This window comes from Nerophis lumbriciformis, linkage group LG33 (genome assembly GCF_033978685.3).
Source record: "Nerophis lumbriciformis linkage group LG33, RoL_Nlum_v2.1, whole genome shotgun sequence".
Classification (NCBI taxonomy): Eukaryota; Metazoa; Chordata; class Actinopteri; order Syngnathiformes; family Syngnathidae; genus Nerophis; species Nerophis lumbriciformis.
Window position 1 is genome coordinate 17,810,531 of NC_084580.2, and position 23,234 is coordinate 17,833,764.

At 39.1% G+C, this 23,234-nt stretch overlaps 1 protein-coding gene across 2 annotated transcripts in view; it reads right to left on the reverse strand.

Moving 5' to 3' along the window:
- LOC133575659 (G-protein coupled receptor-associated protein LMBRD2B-like) overlaps positions 1-23,234 on the reverse strand; it is a 40,370-nt gene that overhangs the window by 9,437 nt on the left and 7,699 nt on the right. For both annotated transcript variants that reach the window (XR_009811519.1, XM_061928364.1), the window contains exons 4-13: positions 22,434-22,532; positions 19,487-19,654; positions 19,205-19,415; positions 14,854-14,928; positions 14,683-14,787; positions 14,437-14,620; positions 11,698-11,879; positions 11,484-11,617; positions 8,548-8,653; positions 2,560-2,657 (exon numbers count right to left, since the gene is read on the reverse strand). Coding sequence is in view for 1 of the 2 variants with exons in the window: in XM_061928364.1 (XP_061784348.1) it covers positions 2,560-2,657; positions 8,548-8,653; positions 11,484-11,617; positions 11,698-11,879; positions 14,437-14,620; positions 14,683-14,787; positions 14,854-14,928; positions 19,205-19,415; positions 19,487-19,654; positions 22,434-22,532 (1,362 nt within the window). In the remaining variant the exon portion in view is untranslated. The remainder of the gene's footprint in view (positions 1-2,559; positions 2,658-8,547; positions 8,654-11,483; positions 11,618-11,697; positions 11,880-14,436; positions 14,621-14,682; positions 14,788-14,853; positions 14,929-19,204; positions 19,416-19,486; positions 19,655-22,433; positions 22,533-23,234) is intronic.

The window sequence follows — 23,234 nt, forward strand, 5'->3', positions numbered from 1 at the left end:
TGTTTTGATAGTGGAACGGTTGAAGTGGGTTGAAAAATGTGGGAGGAGTAGTCGCCAGAAAAAAGGGTGGAAGTAGGGCTTTGGAAAACCAGGAATTCTGGAAAATACTGGATTTTTTTTTAACTTGGAAAAAGACTGGTTTGAATTTCCAAGATGATGGAATGTGTTGAATGTGGAATGGTATGAATAGGTTGAAAAATGTGTAAATGGTGAAAGTTTGAAAAATGGCCAATTCATTTTTAAATGGGAGAAATGTCCCGGAAAATGTGGAATTCTGGGAATTGGGAAGATTTTTTTTTTTTAAATCTGTCCAAATTAAAGCTTTAACACCATGTGATTAATATTAAAAAATATTGCATTGATCAGGTATAATACGCAGATTAATTGCGCAATTTATTTTGACTTCACACGCTGCTTTACTTCCTTTGTTAATACAACTTAGCAGGTTTAGAGCAAATAAATGAGGTGTGAATAAATCATATAAAAATACAATTGTATTGTGTTAAAATATTGGGGTCCTTTTAAATAAACAATTAAATTATGCACGCAAATAATTACTGGTTAATGAATGTGATCTCAGAGCATTTAATCGATCGCAACTGGACTGTTTGCTTTGTCTGTAAAGACGTTTCGTCTCTCATCCAATTAGTTCATGCTCATAGACTTAGATTGGTCAGGTCTAGTCTTGGACTTAGATTGGTCAGATCTACCGTATTTTTCGGACTATAAGTCGCAGTTTTTTTCATAGTTTGGCCGGGGCTGCGACTTATACTCAGGAGCGACTTATGTGTGAAATTATTAACACATTACCGTAAAATATCAAATAATATCATTTAGCTCATTCACGTAAGAGACTAGACGTATAAGATTTCATGGGATTTAGCGATTAGGAGTGACAGATTGTTTGGTAAACGTATAGCATGTTCTATATGTTATAGTTATTTGAATGACTCTTACCATAATATGTTACGTTAACATACCAGGCACGTTCTCAGTTGGTTATTTATGCCTCATGTAACGTACACTTATTCAGCCTGTTGTTCACTATTCTTTATTTATTTTAAATTGCCTCTCAAATGTCTATTCTTGGTGTTGGCTTTTATCAAATAAATTTCCACAACAAATGCGACTTATACTCCGGTGCGACTTATATATGTTTTTTCCTTCTTTATCATGCATTTTCGGCCGGTGCGACTTATACTCCGAAAAATACGGTAGATGCATTTTGGTGTAGAAAACCAAATGCTTTGGAGCATTCGCACAATAAAGCTATGCAATAATATACAATTGTGAGTTTTTGACAATACCACGCCCATACTGGCTCACCTGCACTGGCTTCCTGTGCACTTAAGATGCGACTTTAAGGTTTTACTACTTACGTATAAAATACTACACGGTCTAGCTCCAGCCTATCTTACCGATTGTATTGTACCATATGTCCCGGCAAGAAATCTGCGTTCAAAGAACTCCGGCTTATTAGTGATTCCCAGAGCCCAAAAAAAGTCTGCGGGCTGTAGAGCGTTTTCTATTCGGGCTCCAGCACTATGGAATGCCCTCCCGGTAACAATTAGAGATGCTACCTCAGTAGAAACATTTAAGTCCCATCTCAAAACTCATTTCAAGGGACGGCGTGGCGCAGTGGAAGAATGGCCGTGCGCGACCCGAGGGTCCCTGGTTCAATCCCCACCTAGTACCAACCTCGTCATGTCCGTTGTGTCCTGAGCAAGACACTTCACCCTTGCTCCTGATGGGTGCTGGTTAGCGCCTTGCATGGCAGCTCCCTCCATCAGTGTGTGAATGTGTGTGTGAATGGGTAAATGTGGAAGTAGTGTCAAAGCGCTTTGAGTACCTTGAAGGTAGAAAAGCGCTATACAAGTACAACCCATTTATCATTTATTTATTTATTTGTATACTCTAGCCTTTGAATAGCCCCCCTTTTTTTAGACCAGTTGATCTGCCGTTTCTTTTCTTTTCTCCTCTGCTCCCCCCTATCCCTTGTGGAGGGGAAGACACACAGATCCGGTGGCCATGGATGGGGTGCTGGCTGTCCGGGGTCGGGACCCGGGGTGGACCGCTCGCCTGTATATTGGTTGGGAACATCTCTGCGCTGCTGACCCGTCTCCGCTCGGGATGGTTTCCTGCTGACCCCACTGTGGACTGGACTCTTACTGTTATGCTGGATCCACTATGGACTGGACTCTCACAATATTATGTTAGACCCACTCGACATCCATTGCATTCGGTCTCCCTAGAGGGGGGGGGTTACCCACATATGCGGTCCTCTCCAAGGTTTCTCATAGTCATTCACATCGACGTCCCACTGGGGTGAGTTTTTCCTTGCCCTTATGTGGGCTATACCGAGGATGTCGTTGTGGCTTGTGCAGCCCTTTGAGACACTTGTGATTTAGGGCTATATAAATAAACATTGATTGATTGATTGATTGATTTTATTCATTCTTGCAGTGGGTTAAGGTTTTTTTTGTATACCGGTATATATTTGTGCATAGAGGATTTACTGCCACCTCAAAGTCTAATAGCAAAAAAAAAAAGAAGACTTACTTGCACAGCGTGGCAAAGCAGAGAAGCAATACCAGCATGGGGTAGTAGATGTAGAAGCCGTTGGATATAAAAGAAAGCAGATGCATGGAGCCCATTATCTAGCAGAGACAAAACAATCACATCACAATCATTGTAATTCGATACTACTGCAACTTGTGATGGGTTTTTACATTTACATTTAAACTGATACAGTACCAATGTTCGGTATTTTTGTACCTTTTAATAAATGTAAGGGACAAGCGGTCGAAAATGGATGGATGGATGGAATTGTTTAAAAATAAACACTTAAATATTTGCATTTAACATTTACCGTATTTTTCGGACTACAAGTCGCAGTTTTTTTCATAGTTTGGCCGGGCTCCAGTGCAACTTTTATATGTTTTTTTCCTTCTTTATTGTGCATTTTTGGCAGGTGCGACTTATACTCCGGTGCGACTTATACTCCGAAAAATACGGGTAACTCTGAGCAAAATTGTCCAGGTGTTATATTTTGTTTTCTTACACTCATGAGTCTCATTTGCAAGTGTAGCAGACTTTGCATGCCGTTTCAATTCCAAGACGTTAGATGGCAGTAGTGGACTAATGTATAAAGAGAGTATGGCCAGCTTTGTTTCAGGCGATCTCAATGATTAGTCAAAAGGCACTAACTTAACTAAAGGGCACCATGACTATGACCAACTTTGAGCTGATGCTATGTGCTTGCGTGCTGCTCCACTCGCAAGAATTGTGGAAAGCTTTTACATCACTTTCCCAACAAGGTGCAAAGAAGACAATGTCTGTGTTTTGTTTAGGACTGAACACACATAAGCTAATACAAATAATAACATAATACATTTAAGAGATAGTCTGATATTGTAAAACTATCTTTGAACAGAAATACACATAGACGGACATTGAAAGAGTAAAAGAAAACACATTTTGGGTGTAATAATAGATGGGAAAGTCAACTGAAAAGCTCATTAAAAAATATACAACATAAAGTGGCAAGAAATATGTCAACAATGAATAGAGCAAAATATGTTCTGGACCAAAAATCACTCCATATTCTCTACTGATCGCCAGTGTTACCATAGTTCAGTTCAGTTCAGTTTATTTATTTATATACCGCATTTAAAAACAACCCCAGTTGTACAGACATAAGAAACAATTTGAAATAAAAAAGGACGCACAGTGTCTAATTTACATTGTAACACAGAAGGATGAAGACAATACAATAGTAAAATATACCTTAAAAGAAGTGCAGAATATATCACCTAAAATACCAAAATGTAAGAAAGAAATCAAAAATGTATAAAACAAGAAATAAAAACGATCAACTGCCTAACTGGATTTGAACGCCAGGAAGTAACAATTTGTTTTTAACCGAGATTTAAATTGTCTCAGAAACTGCACTGCAAAAAGTCAGTGTTCAAAAACAAGAAAAAAAAAGAAAAAAATTAGGGGTATTTTATTTGAACTAAGCAAAATTATCTTCCAATAGAACAAGAACATTTGGCTTGTCAAGACTTTCCAAAACAAGTAAAATTAGCTAACCTTAATGAACCCAAAAATACCTTAATATAAGTATATTCTCACTAATAACAAGTGCACTTTTCTTGGTAGAAAAAAAAGAGACCCTTTTTGCTCAATATGTTGAAAAATATTCTTAAATTAAGTAAATGCTAGTGCCATTATCTTGACATAATGATATGCGCTCGGCATCATGATTTTTTTTTTCATGCATGAAGTAAGAAATTATTACTTTGAAGAAGTAGTTTTATACTTGTGAGTGTTGATGACACAGCTTTGCAGCAGTTGATATTCTAGTTTCAAGCATGTTTTACTCAATATAGGTCATAACATCTCAGCAACAACCTGTAATATCTTACTGAGATCATTTAGGACCAAAACACCTAAAACAAGTAAAACACTCTAACATAAAATCTGATTAGTGGGAAGAATTATCTTATCAGACAGAAAATAAGCAAATATCACCCTTATTTGAGACATTTAATCTTACCGGTATGGCGTCACATTAGTGCCAAAAATCCGAGCGCATAAAAACTGTTATCGCACGCTGATTCTCGCGCGCGGTGCCTTTTTGCGCGTGCGCGGTGCCTTTGTGCGCGCGCGACGCCTTTCTGCGCGCTCTCTGTGTACTCCTGGCATCTCTCCTCACGCTGTCATGTTTCTTTTTGGCACTTTGGGGGCGGGTATGCTTAGACGGCCCCTCCTTTCTGATTGGCTCTGAGCATTTTTCATATGACCAATCATTCTCCAGTGTAGCAACGTTGTAGCCATCTTACCTCGGACATCTAGCCTCAATCATTACATTGATGTCAATGGTACATGTACTAATTAAATTACCATAACTTGCTCGATTTTCGACCAATTTACAAACGGTTTGCCTTGTTACAAATCTTATTACATGTAGATATGACATAGGATGCTGTACCTGTTGAAATTACCTCTTTCGCTTTAAAAAAAAAAGACTTAATTGTGCAACATAGTTGTGTAGAGTCAGTGTTAGTCAGTTCTCTGATTATTTTAAACTGTTTCAGAATACATTATTAAAAGCTATTTTTAACATTTTAAAAACAAAATTCAAAGATTATTTCATTGATTTTATGGCTGAATCAAAAGAAATTCCATAAATTAGAAAACAAATGTTCAAGAAGAAGTGAAAATATAAAATAATGTTATGGTTGCTGGTGGACCAGTTCTGGCTGAAAGATGTGATTATGGTGTTTGTTGTCTTATTATTTATTTGGGTCACATTTTGTATTACCCTGTATTGTGTTTATGTGGTATGAAATAACCTTCATCAGCGCGCGACATTTTTTTATCCACTTCTTCCTCCGTAAATCTTGATACATATTGACGATGACCCGCCCTGCTATACTTCTGATTGGCTCTGAGCATTTTTCAGCATTTTTTGCCTGACCAATCAGAAAGAAGGGGCCGTCTAAGCATACCCGCCCCCAAAGTGCCAAAAAGAAACATGACAGCGCGAGGAGAGATGCCAGGAGTACACAGAGAGCGTACAGAAAGGCACCGCGCGCGCACAGAAAGGCACCGCGCGCGCACAGAAAGGCACCGCGCGCGCGCAAAAAGGCACCACGCGCGCGCACGAAGTGGAGAATCAGCGCGCGATAACAATTTTTATGCGCTCGGATTTTTGGAACTAATGTGACGCCATATACCGGTACTTAGATTTCAGTTTTTGCAGTGTGGGAGGATCTAATAGATAGTGTAAGAGTGTTCCACAGTCTAGGCCCTGCCACTGAGAAGGCTCTATCGCCTCTGGTTTTGAGTCTGGCCTTTGGGACAGCCAGGAGGAGCTAAGCTGAAGACCTCAGGGTCCTGCTGGGAGAATAAGGCTGCAGCAGCTCAATAAGATAGGGCGGGGCTACTTGGTGTAAGCATTTAAAAACAATACGTACATTTTAAAAATGAACTCTAAAAGTAACCATATCTAAGTTATTATGCACAGATATGAGGAAACAAGTCCAAAATTATACTTATTCACTTAGCATGTTACAAAAAAGAAAAATGAGTTATAATAATACATAATGAGTGATACATACAGTGATTCCAAATAGTGTATTTAAATAGCGCACCGGATTATAAGGCGCACCTTCAATGAATGGCCTATTTTAAAACTTTGTTCATATGTAAGGCGAACCGCATTATAAGGCGCACCGCATTATAAGGCGCATAGAATAGACGCTACAGTAGAGGCTGGGGTTACGTTATGCATCCACTAGATGGAGCTTCGCTAAAGGGAATGTCAACAAAACAGTCAGATAGGTCAGTCAAACTTTATTAATAGATTACAAACCAGCGTTCTGACAACTCCGTTCACTACCAAAATGAATAAACAGCTGTTTTATTATTTCCCCCGAGGTAAAGTCGGTGACGTGGTATTTCGTTTATCTTTTAACAACCGCAAGGTATAACATGTAGTGCATATCACATAGTGGAGGGGAACTTCTCCTCGATTCAATAAACACATAAAAAACAGTCTGATACTGTTACAGTAAATCAAACGTTGCGAGACCTGTTGTGGCTCAATATTGGTCCATATATAAGGCGCACCGGATTATAAGGCGCACTGTCAGCTTTTGAGAAAATTTGAGGTTTTTAGGTGCGGAAAATACGGTACATTGGAAGCAGCCACCAGTTGACATACTTCACACAAATGTCACAATTTTTCTGTGGTTGTTGGTCCATAGCTAATAGAGATTTTGGCAAAATGAGGGTTATAAGTTAATTTTTGGTCGTTCTGTGTATTTTGTTATGTTTATTGCGCCGTCAGGTGCGTGTTAGAGTGTTTGCTGGTTACTAAACACTGCAGGAATGTCGCAGCAGAGAACGTCAAATACGGCCGCAAAATTCTACTTTGACGAAATAAAAGCATGTTTTACTGTAAGTTTATGAGCTGGAGCATGTTTAGAACAATATATAGATATATTATTTTGGTTTATTTTTGTCTGAAAATCTAACGACAGTAATTGCATGCATCTGGGCACAGCCCCATACGTCCTTGGTAGCAGTCATGGCGCCTGTTGGTTAGGTTAGTTGGCCATACTCTCTTTTTACACGACTTTGGGCTACAGCAGAGCCCTGTGGACTACAATGGGTTGTTGTAGTCTGGAAGTAGTCTTTGCCATTAATTTGAATGTGCCAGTCTTGTCTTTTGAGCCCTATAAAGTGTTTATACTGTAACTTATTACGCACCAATTTGACAGTAATGTGAATATTAGTTGTGTTTTTGATTAGCAAATTTGGAGGTGTTGAAATCAGCATGTAAAACCACTAATGCTAATCAGTAGCATGTGATGTAATGTAAATTAGCCTCAAGTAGAGATGTCCGATAATGGCTTTTTTGCCGATATCCGATATTGTCCAACTCTTAATTACCGATTCCGATATCAACCGATACCGATATCAAATCAAATCAAATCAACTTTATATACAATCGTGGAATTAACACATTATTATGCCTGATTTTGTTGTGATGCCCCACTGGATGCATTAAACAATGTAACAAGGTTTTCCAAAATAAATCAACTCAAGTTATGGAAAAAAATGCCAACATGGCACTGCTATATTTATTATTGAAGTCACAAAGTGCATTATTTTTTTTAACATGCCTCAAAACAGCAGTTTGGAATTTGGGACATGTTCTCCCTGAGAGAGCATGAGGAGGTTGAGGTGGGCGGGTTTGGGGGGGCAGGGTTTTGGGTAGCTGGGGGTGTATATTGTAACGTCCTGGGAGAGTTAGTGCTGCAAGGGGTTCAGGGTATTTGTTCTGTTGTGTTTATGTTGTGTTACAGTGCGGATGTTCTCCCGAAATGTGTTTGTCATTCTTGTTTGGTGTGGGTTCACACTGTGGCGCATATTTGTAACAGTGTTAAAGTTGTTTATACGGCCACCCTCAGTGTGACCTGTATGGCTGTTGACCAAGTATGCCTTGCATTCACTTGTGTGTGTGAAAAGCTGTAGATATGTGATTGAGCCGGCACGCAAAGGCAGTGCCTTTAAGGTTTATTGGCGCTCTGTACTTCTCCCTACGTCCGTGTACCACTCTGTACAGCAGCGTTTTAAAAAATTCATACATTTTACTTTTTGAAACCGATACCGATAATTTCCGATATTACATTTTAAAGCATTTATCAGCCGATAATATCGGCAGTCCGATATTATCGGACATCTCTAGCCTCAAGCTAACTCATTTGAAAATGAAGCCTTACTGTACTTTTGAATGTTTTCTAACAGGCATGCTTGTTTTGTTGTCATGGAAAATTGTAACATTACCTAGACGCAGTCCGCGCTGAGTGCTTGATGCCCTGCCAAGTGTTTGAGCCGGTGTCGAGTGTGCTTGAAATGACATGGTGTGCAACAAAGTATCGAAAACCGTTTGATTTTATGTTGACTCCGTAGCCAGTAGTACCAACAGAATTCGGTCGGTATTGAATTTGGTACCCATTCCTAACTGCAACTTACTGAGGTATAGGATGTGTGTATGCGGTCCTGGTGGGAAACAGCAGGATCCATGTGGATCAGACCCAGGAAGTTGAGGCACAATGGAGGAGTCAGGCGACAGAAGAGCCTGAAAGGAGACACCAGAATCAGTGTGTGCTGAATTAGGTTTATTGCAAGAGCCGTATCGAAAATGGTATAGTTTAGGAAGGCATTTAAAATTTTAATTTATTCATTTCACAATAAGTATGGGCGATATAGTCTAAAATCTATTTTGAGATATTTATTGCAGCCTCCTGCAATAACGATATAAATGACAATACAGTATATTATTTGGTATGTAAATGATAATAGAACCAGTTCAAAACAGGATACAAAGGCTCCTAATTTGACATATGGGGTAACAAATTGCATCATTTTCATTATGTTGCATTATTTTCTTAAAATTATTATTAATCTACTTAATATCTGGATTCTTTCTGTTGTAACATGGTTCTATCTATACTTCTGTTCAAATGTAATAAGTACCTATTCTTCTGTTGTTTTGTCCAAGTAGTTACAGGGTCAGTCTTGGTATACCAATGCTGATCCTTCAAATTTTCAAGATCATTGAATGATAACATTTTTGATCACAATCATAATCAGACCAAAACACAGGATGGCGGTGTAACAATATCAAATACAAATAAAAATGTAGGTCCCTGTTCCCTTTTACTGCATACAACATTTTAATCAAAATATATTCAGTAGTGATAAATAACCAAACATAAGCAAAAACTACTGTTGGTGCTGATTTAAATTCTTTGGTTTTTGCCCTTAAAGTATTCTTGTGTCCAGGGATTTATTTCCTTAGTTTGTAAACAATAACAAAAAAGACAAAAATGTATTTGTGATTATAAAAAAATATTGATCTAATCGTGTCTGTGTTGACCATACTGATACTATACTTGGTATCGCTGTTGTTGATATTTGTATCGATCCGCCCACCCCCGTTTACATTCAATCTCTAGCTTAGCGGTTAGCATGGCTTACTGTATCCTCCTCCAATTATATAATGGTAAAAAACTTATTTCTTAGTCCCCTGGCTGTTTTTGTCTTGTCGGTGTCAAATTTGCGTGACACAGCGAGAATGCATCATCAACATGCATTATCACAATATAAACATTGTATTAAAAAGCGCTATCGCAGGCCTGATTATATCATTTATATCACATATCGTCTATATTGCGCAACCCTATTTAACAATATTTTTATTATTGGGGTTTTAGTCCAAAGTTTTGGACCAATGTTTTTTTCTAAACCTTTTAAAATACGCCCAAATTTGCACTGATTCAGATCACTAAACAGCAGTGTTGGGACTAACGCGTTACAAAGTAACACGTTACTGTAACACGTTACTGTAACGCCGTTACTTTCGGCGGTAAATAGTAATCTAACGCGTTATTTTTTATATTCAGTAACTCAGTTACCGTTACTGCGTTATTTTACGTTATTTTTTATGTAGTATCGGCTAGTCACTGAGAAGATCTGAGTGTGTTTTATTGGAGCGCTGCGGAAGAGGCGACAAGGAAGAAGCGCGCCGCACGCTGTGTGTGTATGTGTGTGTGGGAGGGTGTGTGTCTGTGTTTACTAATAAGACATGGCCAAGCACAAAGCTGAGTTTCTTAACATGGAGATATTCTCACTACTTTTCTTTTGTCGACCACAAAGAAAAGAACATTTTAGTTAAATGTAAGTTGTGTCTTGGATCAAAGATCCTATCCTAGCAATTCAAATCTGCTGAAACAGCTACAAAAGCAACATGCTTCGACAAAGCTAGTAAAGAGAGACACACTTCACCTCCTAAGCAACAGCGGCTGAAGGTACACACACTCTGTCAATTCTCTTATATACTGTTGCTCTTTCCTTCTAGACTTCTAGAGTGTTTGATTATCACATCACTCTAAATGTATAGACTATAAAGTTCACAAACATAAATAGGGATGCTAGTGGGCCAGGCCAATCTTTCCTTATCTCTAAACTAAAATTGGGGAAATGTGTAGAGTGTTCTGGGCTTCAGACATGATTTTATTTCAGAATTCCTTGAGAGAAAAAAACTACTGGTTAGGAGGCTTTCTGTATGTAGTGTGTGCCTTCCTTGGTTTACAACTATGTTGTTAATATGCTGTTTGTTACTTATGTATGTTATGTTGCAGCTATTTAAAATAGTTTTGTCAATTTGTATTGGCCTGAAACAAATTGGCCCTTTGAAACATATCTTTGTCTTTGTGTGTTGTATGTAGACCACATTGCTTTCTGAGTTCAGTGATGTAAATGCATGTCAAGTTGATCAACAGATTGTATTATTCTCCAGTGCAATAACAGTACTGAAATGAAGGCTAAAAGGGCATTAAAGGGGGCCTTAAAAAAATTAAAAATTAAAATATATATATGAGTAACTAAATAGTTACTTTTCACAGTAACGCATTACTTTTTGGTGTAAGTAATTGAGTTAGTAATTGAGTTACTTTTGAAATAAAGTAACTAGTAACTGTAACTAGTTACTGGTTTTCAGTAACTAACCCAACACTGCTAAACAGTAGCCTAATGGGACTGTGGACTATCGCCTGAAACCCGGAAGGGCCCGGATGCGCCTGTATGTCACGTGACTACAACCCAGCTATAATGCTGACTGAGCAGTTTGCTTTTTACAGTTATTACAACAATGGTTCTGTTGCTGGTATGTTGTACAATATATAGTACTGTAAGATGGTTCCACTTTCTCATGCACTCCAAATCGTTATCAACGTTTTTAAAAATTACCTTTTTTCATATTTAGGTAATTGTAGTCTCTCTACAATTATCGCCTGCCTCCAATATACACCATTTTTGTTGTTTAGGTAAATATACAGATTGTGTACCTAATGCTGCAGCCGCAAGTGTAGGAAACAAACCAATAGTGTGAAGAAAACAGAACATACATGCCGCTGAACTGCAGGCTGTAGGCGTCTGTCTGATGATGCGGCACCAGGCAATAGTAGTTGAAGACCCGTATTCTAAACACCGTGGAGTAGACACAAACACACAAGAAGAGGACGGTGACAAAGCACAACCCCTGGTGGACGGAGAGACCAAAACAATGAAGACACATTTTTAGTTTTTTTTTAGTTTGTCTTTGTGTGAATAGGCACCGACCTCAATACAAATGTAGTTGCGTTGCTTTTCAGCCATCTGGATGAAAATAGCAAAAAGGGAAAGGACAGGCTGTGTGCTGAAAAAGGAGCACTCGGACCAGACGACCGCTACTGAGAGGAAACACAGCAACACTGCCAGCAGCCTGTAGAAAACCTGCCTGAACACACACTCCCAGTACCACTCTGGGAAACACACACACACACACACACACACACACACACACACACACACACACACACACACACACACACACACACACACACACACACACACACACACAGTACGTAACTCTTGCATTGGAAAGTAAAGTTAACATTAGAACACTGACCCGAATACAAGATCCACCCATCCATATTCTATATTGCTCGTCTTCATTAGGGTCACGGACAGGTGTGCTGGAGACTATCCCAGCTGACTTTGGGCTACACCCAAGACTGATTGTCAGCCATTTGCAGGACACATTAAGAAATATCCCATTCGCATATATGAAGTGAATTAGTGAAGTGAATTATATTTATATAGCGCTTTTCTCTAGTGACTCAAAGCGCTTTTACATAGTGAAACCCAATATCTAAATTACATTTAAACCAGTGTGGGTGGCACTGGGAGCAGGTGGGTAAAGTGTCTTGCCCAAGGACACAACGGCAGTGACTAGGATGGCGGAAGCGGGGATCGAACCTGGAACCCTCAAGTTGCTGGCACGGCCACTCTACCAACCGAGCTATACCGCCCCACGTATAGACTTTTTAGAGCAGGAGTGTCAAACTCAAATACAGAGTGGGCCAAAATTTAAAACTGAACAAAGCCGCTGGCCAAGGTTGAACAAATGAATCTTTTAATAGGGACCCAAACAAGTTTTGCATTGAATATTGAAGAAGCAAAGCTTATACAACTTTATAGTGACATGCAAAATCGAGTTTCAAATAATAATAATAATAATTAAAAAATATCAATGGCATATCAAATACAATTTAAATAAAAATTGAATGCCTCTTTTCTATTTGCAGCCTTCTGAGGTAAATATCAACATAAACTTTTTCCACATGCTAATAAATTTGAAAATAAAATAACAATGAATAAACCAACCATTCAGGACTTTAAACTGCTCAGTTTGCAACACACTGATCTAATCTGATGTGCCCAAGCCAGATACCTGCCATCTTTTCTTGGATGCTAGTTCATTAATGTCGGGGCTCAGGCTTTGAGCTGAGGCAACCTTCATTATCGAACGAAGGTGTTCATCAGTCATTATATCTCGTAGTCCACCCGGACCACAGTCTTGGGGGCTTGCTTTAAAGGCACTGCATTTAACGTCCTCTACGAGCTGTCGTCACGTCCGCTTTTCATCCATTCTAACAACGTGCCGGCCCAGTCACAAGTGCGGCTTCTGTACGTACACACACGTGAATGCAAAGCATACTTGATCAACAGCGATACAGGTTACACTGAGGGTGGCCGTATAAACAACTTTAACACTGTTAGAAATATACGCCACACTGTGAATCCACACCAAACAAGAATGACAAACACATTTCGGGAGAACATCCGCACTGTAACACAACATAAACACAGCAGAACAAATACCCAGAACCCTTTGCAGCATTAACTCTTCCGGGACGCTACAAAATACACCCCCCGCTACCACCACTAATTTGATATCGCCTCAAGGGCCAAGTGAAATTACACGGCGGGCCAAATTTGGCCCGCGGGCCAGAGTTTGACACCCATGTTTTAGAGTCTCCAATTAACCTAACATGCATGTTTTGGGAATGTGGGACAAAGCCGGTGTACTTAGAGTAGGGATGTAAAATTTCATATCACGGTTATCGTCACCAAAATTAACACGGTTATCATTGTTATCGCAGTATGGTTGAATTTGCTCAGAACGTATTTATTCACACAATGAATTATTTGTTTAAATAACTAAAATAAACAGACGTACTATTAGAAAACCCACTATTTAGCATGTTTTGTGTTTCTTATGCTTCACTGATAGTGTTCTAGTCTTAGTATTGTATCTGTTTTAATGGCTAAGGTTTTCTTGTTTTAAATATTGGTTTGTAATGGAGCATGCCAAGATTTATTTCAATGAAAAGTGCGTTACAAACAAAATCTATTATTTTTATCCATTATTTCTGGCAGGCGTTGTGCTGTGCTACTCTGTCACGTACAATATTCCTCTGACTATAGAACAAGCACTCTGTTTTAAGAGAGCACAGCTTGTAATGAGCACAATTGGTTATATTAGTTGCTCAGACAGCAATTTGTTTATATAAGTTTAGATTGGGGTGTGTCGTTTCTGAATGTCTCTTGTTTTCATGTTAGCTTTTAAGCTGGTGCCAGTCAGTTCGTGGGTTAATCAAGATGCAGTTATCAATCACTGTTTTCCGATAATTTTTTATTTAAAACTGTAATATTAACCGTCGCACATTCCTAACTGGGAGTAAAGCTGCGCACGCACAGTGAGATCATGCAAACTTCACACACACGAGATTTAAACCCTTGCTCGCTTGAATGCGCAGCCAAAATCGACTCGGCTGACATAAGAGGACCTCTCTTGTTCAAGTGACAGAAAGAAAAGTTCTGACTGCTTGTAAGAAGTAATTTAGCTCCATTTGTTTGTGTGTAAAAATCTCTGGAATGTAAGATGGACCTGTCATTTATCAGACTTACCGTCCTATATTCGGGTCAATAAATGGATGGATGTGGAGAAAAATCCAAACTATAGCTGACATTCACCGATTTTAGGAGTGTAGAGAAATCTCCGGATCCAACCAGGGTGTTGCGTTGCACAGAAGCTGTGGGTGAAGAGGCGTGTCGGGCTGCTGCGGCTCTTAGCGATGTCCTCAAGATGGAAAACTTCCTCCAGCAACATGGACCATTGAACTCGAGTTTGACAGCATTGCTGCACTGCAGAGATCACCTGACAACAGACACTTGATTACACTTGATACACGATACAACATGGAAGACACTTTGCAGTACTTTTTTATGGAGCTGAACCAGGCCTCTTTTGCTCGGAAGGACCATCTCTACATCACTGGGGCGTTCCACGTCTCTGCCCATCTCCTCTTGGTAGTCAGCGGGACACTGTGATGACATGGTGGTCCAGTGAGACACAACACCCACACCACAAATTCAATCAAATAGCCTCACCTTTGTCAAAATGGTGTCAACACACTTCCTTAACGAATGGTTGTACTTGACTGACGCATGGACGACGGACACCTCCTGATGACGACATTACAGCAAATAGACTGAATTCTTTGATTTTCAACCACGTCATGTTGCAGATTTTTATCAATTATATGTCAATATCTTTCTATCAATGTAAACATATAAATAAATATAAATATATATAGGTGTATATAATCAAGGTTTCTGTGGTTTATCCGTTATACAGTGCTCAATACCGGGGCAGAGCTGAATATACGCTAGGTCAGGAAAAAACAGAAGCTATTTCATCCCTCTGTGTTTTTTCCTGGCCTAATGTACCGTATTTTTCGGACTATAAGTCGCAGTTTTTTTCATAGCACCACCATAATGACCAACGTTATAATACAGTGGCATGGCAGGCCTAAATATTCATTAAAAACAAAGCAGAGGTTTTATCTAAATATTTTGGTCACTGTAACATTACACACAGTTAGAACAGTAACACTGTTTGAATTAGCGTTGTCCTGATACCAATATTTTGGTCCTGGTACCAAAATGTATTTAGATACTTAAAATTGCATTATTGGCTTACCGTATTTTTCGGACTATAAGTCGCAATTTTTTTCATAGTTTGGCCGGGGGTGCGACTTATACTCAGGAGCGACTTATGTGTGAAATTATTAACACATTACCGTAAAATATCAAATAATATTACTTAGCTCATTCACGTAAGAGACTAGACGTATAAGATTTCATGGGATTTAGCGATTAAGAGTGACGGATTGTTTGATAAACATATAGCATGTTCTATATGTTATAGTTATTTGAATGACTCTTACCATAATATGTTACGTTAACATACCAGGCACGTTCTCAGTTGGTTATTTATGCCTCATATAACGTACACTTATTCAGCCTGTTGTTCACTATTCTTTATTTATTTTAAATTGCCTTTCAAATGTCTATTCTTGGTGTTGGGTTTTATCAAATAAATTTCCCCAAAAAATGCGACTTATACTCCTGTGCGACTTTTATATGTTTTTTTCCTTCTTTATTATGCATTTTCGGTCGGTGCGACTAATACTCCGAAAAATACGGTATATATAGGCGTATATATAGATATGTATGTATATATATACAGATTAAGTATATAATATATATACATATATGTATGTATAGGTATGTACAGTATATACTGTATATATAATATATACATTTACATGTGTATATATATATATATATATATATATATATATATATATATATACACATATATATGTTTACATACATATATGTATACATACATATATTTATGTGTGTGTATATGTAGCTATATATGTATATACATCTATATATAATATATGGATATATATATTAGGGGTTAATGCGGCTGATTCCGATACGATCATCTATGAATGGGATCGGTCGATATCAATACCAATACTGATCAGATGTATTAACTTACATTTTTTTTAACAAAGCCGGCAAGCCCGCCAGCCTTTGACAACCACCACGCGCACACACTGCCACAAACCACAATATCGGGCACCCCCTCGCACCGGACCCAGCAGCCACGGGCACCCGTACCACAAACAAACGGGAGCAGAAAGCACAAACAACGGCTGCAACACTCGATCAAAACGACTGAAAAACCGCGACCGACAACCACACGCCATACTTGCCAACCCTCCCGATTTTACCGGGAGACTCCCGAATTTCAGTGCCCGTCCCGACAATCTCCCGGGGCATCCTTTCTCCCGAATTTCTCCCGATTTCCACCCGGACAACAATATTGGGGCCGTGCCTTAAAGACACTGTCTTTAGCGTCCTCTACAACCTGTCGTCACGTTCGCATTTCCTCCATTCAAACAGCGTGCCGACCCAGTCACATAATATTTTTTTTACATACACATGAGTGACTGCAATGCATACTTTGTCAACAGCCATACAGGTCACACTGAGGGTGGCTGTATAAACAACTTTAACACTGTTACAAACATGCGCCACACTGTGAACCCACACCAAACAAGAATGACAAACACATTTCGGGAGAACATCCGCACCGTAACACAACATAAACACAACAGAACAAATACCCAGAACCCCTCCCCCCCCCTCAACCCCCCCATCTCCCGAATTCGGAGGTCTCAAGGTTGCAGTGACATGCAGTCAGGGGAGGCAGGTGAGGCGGGGCCTCACGTGCCCTCATGGAAAGAAAAAAAATGTAAAAAAAAAAAAAAAATTTAATTGTTATATGTATCCAGTGATTATTGCCCAAGCATCTTTTTCTTTTGTGTTAATGTGACCAAAAACAATGGCTGTTTACATACCCCCCATTTCTTTAGAAACAGCTGTTGTTATGTAAACAGGGAAAGTCCAAATAAAAAGAGGTGGCGTACAATCTTTCGCCAGAGCGTGCTGAGACACTGTCCAAGGGTACAGTGTCCAGGCATCTCTCCTCAAATTGAGCCAAATTGAATTCTGTCTCTGTTTAATTCTTTGCTTCTTGTCTTGTTTATTAGATGTCATCAGTGTTTGAAATGACAGTAATGTTCAAAATTAACATTATAGCAGAGTTTTTTGTCGTGTAATTGTAAAAATAAGTAATTCTAGCAACTAAATTGAACTTAAAAAGTGTCACAAACTTTATTTAGTAGTTAGGAGCAGTGTTGGGTTAGTTACTGAAAACCAGTAACTAGTTACAGTTACTATTTACTTTATTTCAAAAGTAACTCAGTTACTAACTCAGTTACTTACACCAAAAAGTAATGCGTTACTGTGAAAAGTAACTATTTAGTTACTTCTTTTTTTCTTCTTTTTTTTTTAAAGCTCCCATTAATGCCCTTTTTGCCTTCATTTCAGTACTGTTATTGCACTGGAGAATAATACAATCTGTTGATCAACTTGACATACATTTTTATTTTCCTTTTAACATAATTAATGAAAAACAGTGCAACATAAAAAGGCATTCCTCCTTTCTTTAAACTTGGACCAATGACCATGAATAAAAAACAAGTTAAAGTGCAACATAAGAAGGCACATCATCTTCCTTGAAACATAAAGCCTGACATCTGGAGTGATGCTGCTGTCTTCCACACTTGGAGCCATGGATTGTAGAATCCTTGTTTTCAGTGGCAGGATCATTGACACAGATGGTGAAGTTTCAGTGCTCAGTAGAGATGGAACACTTTTGAGGGGTTTAAGCACCTGGAGGACCTCACCTGCCACTCTCATATCATCATCAGACAGGGTGACATTTGTCTTCAGGGTGTTGTGGGTCAATGCAGAGTATATAGCTGCCTGCTGCTCCAACATATCATAAGTGGAGTTCCACCTCGTTGGGACATCATGTATGAGCAGGCAGCTTTAGCATTTCTTGCTTCGTCTTAAGCACATGAGCAGCTGTTGTGCTTGGGTGGAAGTAAGAAACCTTCCTGATCCTCCCAAAGAGGCTCTCCATCCTATTGACTGAGATTCCCTTCTGTGATGCCAAATTCACTACATGTGCAAAGCACCTATCTGTGGTCCCAGTCCTGCCTCATTCTGTGTAATTATTTGATTTTTGGCATTATCACGTGTGACTGGGATATATTTATCTTCCAGTCCTCCACTGCTTGTTTCAGTACCTGCGCAAGGTGACTCTCGTAGAGGGGGCGTGTCTTCTCATCTCCCAGTCTGCTGTGATGAAGTGAGCGCTTATAGTTCCGCTGGACGTCCACCCGTCTGTCATGAGCGCAACAGATGATGCTCGGGATAGTTCATCCACAACTTTTTTCTTCTCCTGCTCATAAAGATCTGGCACAATCTTATTGCTGAAGTGGGTGCGCGACGGGATGTCGTAACGTGGTTCAAGCACGTTCAGCATGTGTTTAAAACCCTCGTTTTGCACAACCGAGTCTGCACTTATAAACACACCAATTCAATGGCGGGGGCGTTCAAGCTACTCCGTTACTCCGCTCGCCATGACCACGCTGTGTGTCATGGCGAGCGTTTGTGGGTGTTTCCCCACACCCACACCCACACAGACCGCGCCTCTTTTCTTCTCTCCGGCTTGTGACAGAGGAAGATTCAGAAGAACGACACCGCAGCGCTTCTGTTTCTAGCCGATACTACATCAAAAGTAACGTAAAATAACGCAGTAACGCATCATGTAGTAACGGTAACTAAATTACTGAATAAAAAAAAATAACGCGTTAGATTACTAGTTACCGCCGAAACTAACTTTGTAACGCGTTAGTCCCAACACTGGTTAGGAGTAACACCTTTTGTTAAATTAACACTTACTTTTGCAATGCCTTGACTTTTTGAAGCTTTAATTTACACACACAATTAAAGAAGAACTGACTATCACCTCCATGACGTCGGCTAAGTTCTCCTCAGCCGCCGCCTTCTCACTGGCCATCTTCGCCACCTTGAAGTAGGCCTTGGCCAGCGAGTGAGCGTGGAGCGATGACAGCCAATAGGAACGCGGGATTTCTACCAAACCGTATCCTAGCAACAGCACCAGGAGAAAGAGACCCCACGTGTTGGCCGCAGTGATGCCGATGGTCTGGAACTCAGTCCTACACAACAACAATAATGCATATATTGACTGGTGTATTTGAATAGCTCTGCGCTGTCAATCAAAACTAACCATGTGAGTCGCCACTGCGGGTGAGCCGCCACGTAGATGAGCAGAGAGATGAAAAGGAGCAGATAGCTGCCGTAGTAGATGGCGTTTTCAACAAGCGCTGTTTTCGTCCTTCCGACGATGCTGAAAGCTCCCGAGCGGGCGTACGACTGCATGAAGGGCAGCAGCAGCCTGCGAGAACGCAAGCAGGGTTAACTACCCTCACTAGACACTTCATTAGGTACACTATAAATGAGCGAAATGTAAAGCGATAGCGATGGGATGTTGAAGGAAGACAGTAAGTCCACTGATACTAAGAGATTAAAAAAATGATGTTGAAATTGTGAATGTGACAAAAGAAGGAATTCTCCTCCTCCTCAGAGGTAGTTTTATCAATACCATGGTTTACAAAAAAAAAAAAAAAAGATTTATCTTGTGATAGTAAAAAAATCCAACTAATCACTGTAGTATCGACCATTAACTAATACTGTACTTGGTCCATATTTTTATCATTCTGCCCACCCTTGTTTATATTCAAGAGCTCTAGCTTAGCAGTTGATTATGCTTTTTTGTATCTTCCTAGGGTGTAGAATGTTTAGCTATTCCTTGCCCTCTAGTCCTCCAGTGATAATGTTACATGGAAGAAACATAGTTTAATTGCCGCCATGGAGGCGAGGATTACACCTCCAGGCAACTACAACCCTAGACTAACACCCCCCCCCCACCACATCCCACTTCCCCGGATTGTAAATAATCAAATGTAAATAATCAAATATATATACCGTATTTTTCGGACTATAAGTCGCAGTTTTTTTCATAGCTTGGCCGGGGGTGCGACTTATACTCAGGAGCGACTTATGTGTGAAATTAATAACACATTACCGTAAAATATCAAATAATATTATTTATCTCATTCACGTAAGAGACTAGACGTATAAGATTTCATAGGATTTAGCGATTAGGAGTGACAGATTGTTTGGTAAACGTATAGCATGTTCTATATGTTATAGTTATTTCTTTATTTATTTTAAATTGCCTTTCAAATGTCTATTCTTGGTGTTGGGTTTTATCAAATAAATTTCCACAAAAAATGCGACTTATACTCCAGTGCGACTTATATATGTTTTTTTTCCTTCTTTATTATGCATTTTCGGCCAGTGCGACTTATACTCCGAAAAATACGGTACTTGTTCTTATGCTTTCTGAGCTCACTATGTTCACTGCTCGCTGATAGTGCTGATATCAACCAAACCTAACCCTCCCCCCCCCACCCCCTCCACATCCCATCCCCCGGATTATAAATAATTCAATGTATATACTCTGATTATTAACTTGTGTGATGACTGTATTATGCTGATAGTATATATTTGTACCATGAATTGATTAACATGGACCCCGACTTAAAGAGGTTGAAAAACTTATTCGGGTGCTACCATTTAGTGGTCAATTGTACGGAATATGTACTGTACTGTGCAATCTACTAATAAAAGTTTCAATCAATCAATCAATCAATTAGTGATTTAGAAGCAGCTTTGTACTGTGAAGGGATATTAGCTGGTAACTCGCAAGCAAGGACGCTACGTTGCGTTGAGGATGACTTTGTTGGCTTGTCTCTGTCAAATTTGCGAGACATGTGTAATCAAAAATGCTTCATCACGATATGACGGTAATAAAAAAAGCTCTATTACCAGCTAAATTGATATCATTTACGTATAAACACAAGGTGAGATTAATGCACATAGCACAGGGTAGCGTGAAAGAAATAATAGTAACATAGGGAGACATTTTGGAGAGTTGGACACTTTTTTAAATTTTAGTCTATTTTCTTCATGCAAACAGTGCTGGTAAATAGCACGTGTAGGTGGCGGCGGTACACTGCAAAAACTAAAATCTAAGTAAGATTAAATATCTCAAATAAGGGTGATAGAGTGTTTTACTTGTTTTAAGGGTTTTGGTCCTAAATGATCTCAGTAATATATTACAGCTTGTTGCTGAGATTTGATGACCTATATTGAGTAAAACATGCTTGAAACTAGAATATCAACTGTTGCAAAGCTGTGTCATCAACACTCACAAGTATAAAACTACTTTTTTAAAGTAATAATTTCGTATTTCAAGCATGAAAAAAAAAATTATGATTTTGACACAATTGTGTCCCATAATTAAAACGGATGACAGCCAAATGGACTTTGCTGTTTTATTTTCAATGAAACAATAGAAAATACGTACTCATATAGTAGTACAGTTGGCACAGTACAGTAAACTGACAGTTAATATTTAAACATTTAACATTTGACATTTCAAACAATTTTGAACAGAAATAGTTCATGCACTTTCAGATAAATTCCTCAAAATTACAATTAAAATTTTTTTGGCCGGGGGCCGGGCTGTATACATGCGCACTAATTGACTGAAAGAGCACGCACTTGGCGCGATGATGTCACGTTATCGATGGAAAAATGCATTTTTAGACAATATGATTTGCCTGAGCGGCTAGGAGACCCCGAGAGTAACAAGCGGTTGCCTTGTTGCCTTTCCAAAATAAATTAGTTTTTAGTATAAGTTTGCTGGTTTCAAGAAATGTAATGCTGAGCGCATATCATTATGTCAAGATAACGGCACTAGCATTTACTTACATAACATATTGAGCAAAAAGGTCTCTTTTTTTTCCTACCAAGAAAAGTGCACTTGTTATTAGTGAGAATATACTTATTTTAAGGTATTTTGGGGTTCATTGAGGTTAGCTAATTTGACTTGTTTTGGAAAGTCTTGACAAGCCAAATTTTCTTGTTCTATCGGCAGATAATTTTGCTTAGTTAAAAAAAAATACCCCTCATTTTTGTATTTTTTTTCTTGTTTCTGAACACTGACTTTTTGCAGTGTATGCACCTTTCAGACTATGGGTACGACTGGAGAGTACACCAAAAGAAGAAGACAAAATAATTGCGTGCAGGTGTGGGTTGAATCTTACCAGGTGAGGACCTGCGAGGTCCAATAAACAACTCTCCAGAAGACAGGAAGCACTCCATCTGGTATGTAACTCCACGGCTTTTCACACACACTTGGCACACTGTAAACACATACATGTCTATTACTATATATACTAGTCGCACCCTTGCTTAGCATAAGTTCCGCTCTATTGGGTTTTATCATTTGGTGTTGTCTCTTTAGATCAGATAGTGATCCATAAATCCAACTTGTTATCAAGCTAGCTAGACTAGTGCCCTTACTAGCTACCTTAGCACATTTATCCCTATAAATATTTTTTTCCGTCTCGCTATTAAGCTTGTACCCTTTTTAGCTATCTTAGCATAGTATAGCTACCCTATGAAGGGTTTATCATTTGGTTTTCTCAGTGGCGGGCCGTGCGTTTCCCACCTCGGCCTTCAGCAATGTCCTACTTAGTCCGACTTTAATAAATACGACTCAAAATACAATAATTGATGTCGTCACATGACCACGGCTTGAAAAATACTATACAGAACCACACTTGCGCACTACTGGGCATTGAATCACCTCAATTTGTCACTAGCGTACAAAACAGGCTATTTTTTGGCGCATTTAAAAATCAACAAACCCGTATCGGACGTGGTACTGTCAAAACTGAAATAATTGTAAAAAACATATTGAATGTGAAAACATATATTAAAACTTACAATTTGTAATGGCTACAGATAAATGCTTTAAAATGTAATATCGTAAATTATCGGTATCGGTTTCAAAAAGTAAAATTAATGACTTTTTAAAACGCCGCTGTACATATCCGGTAAAA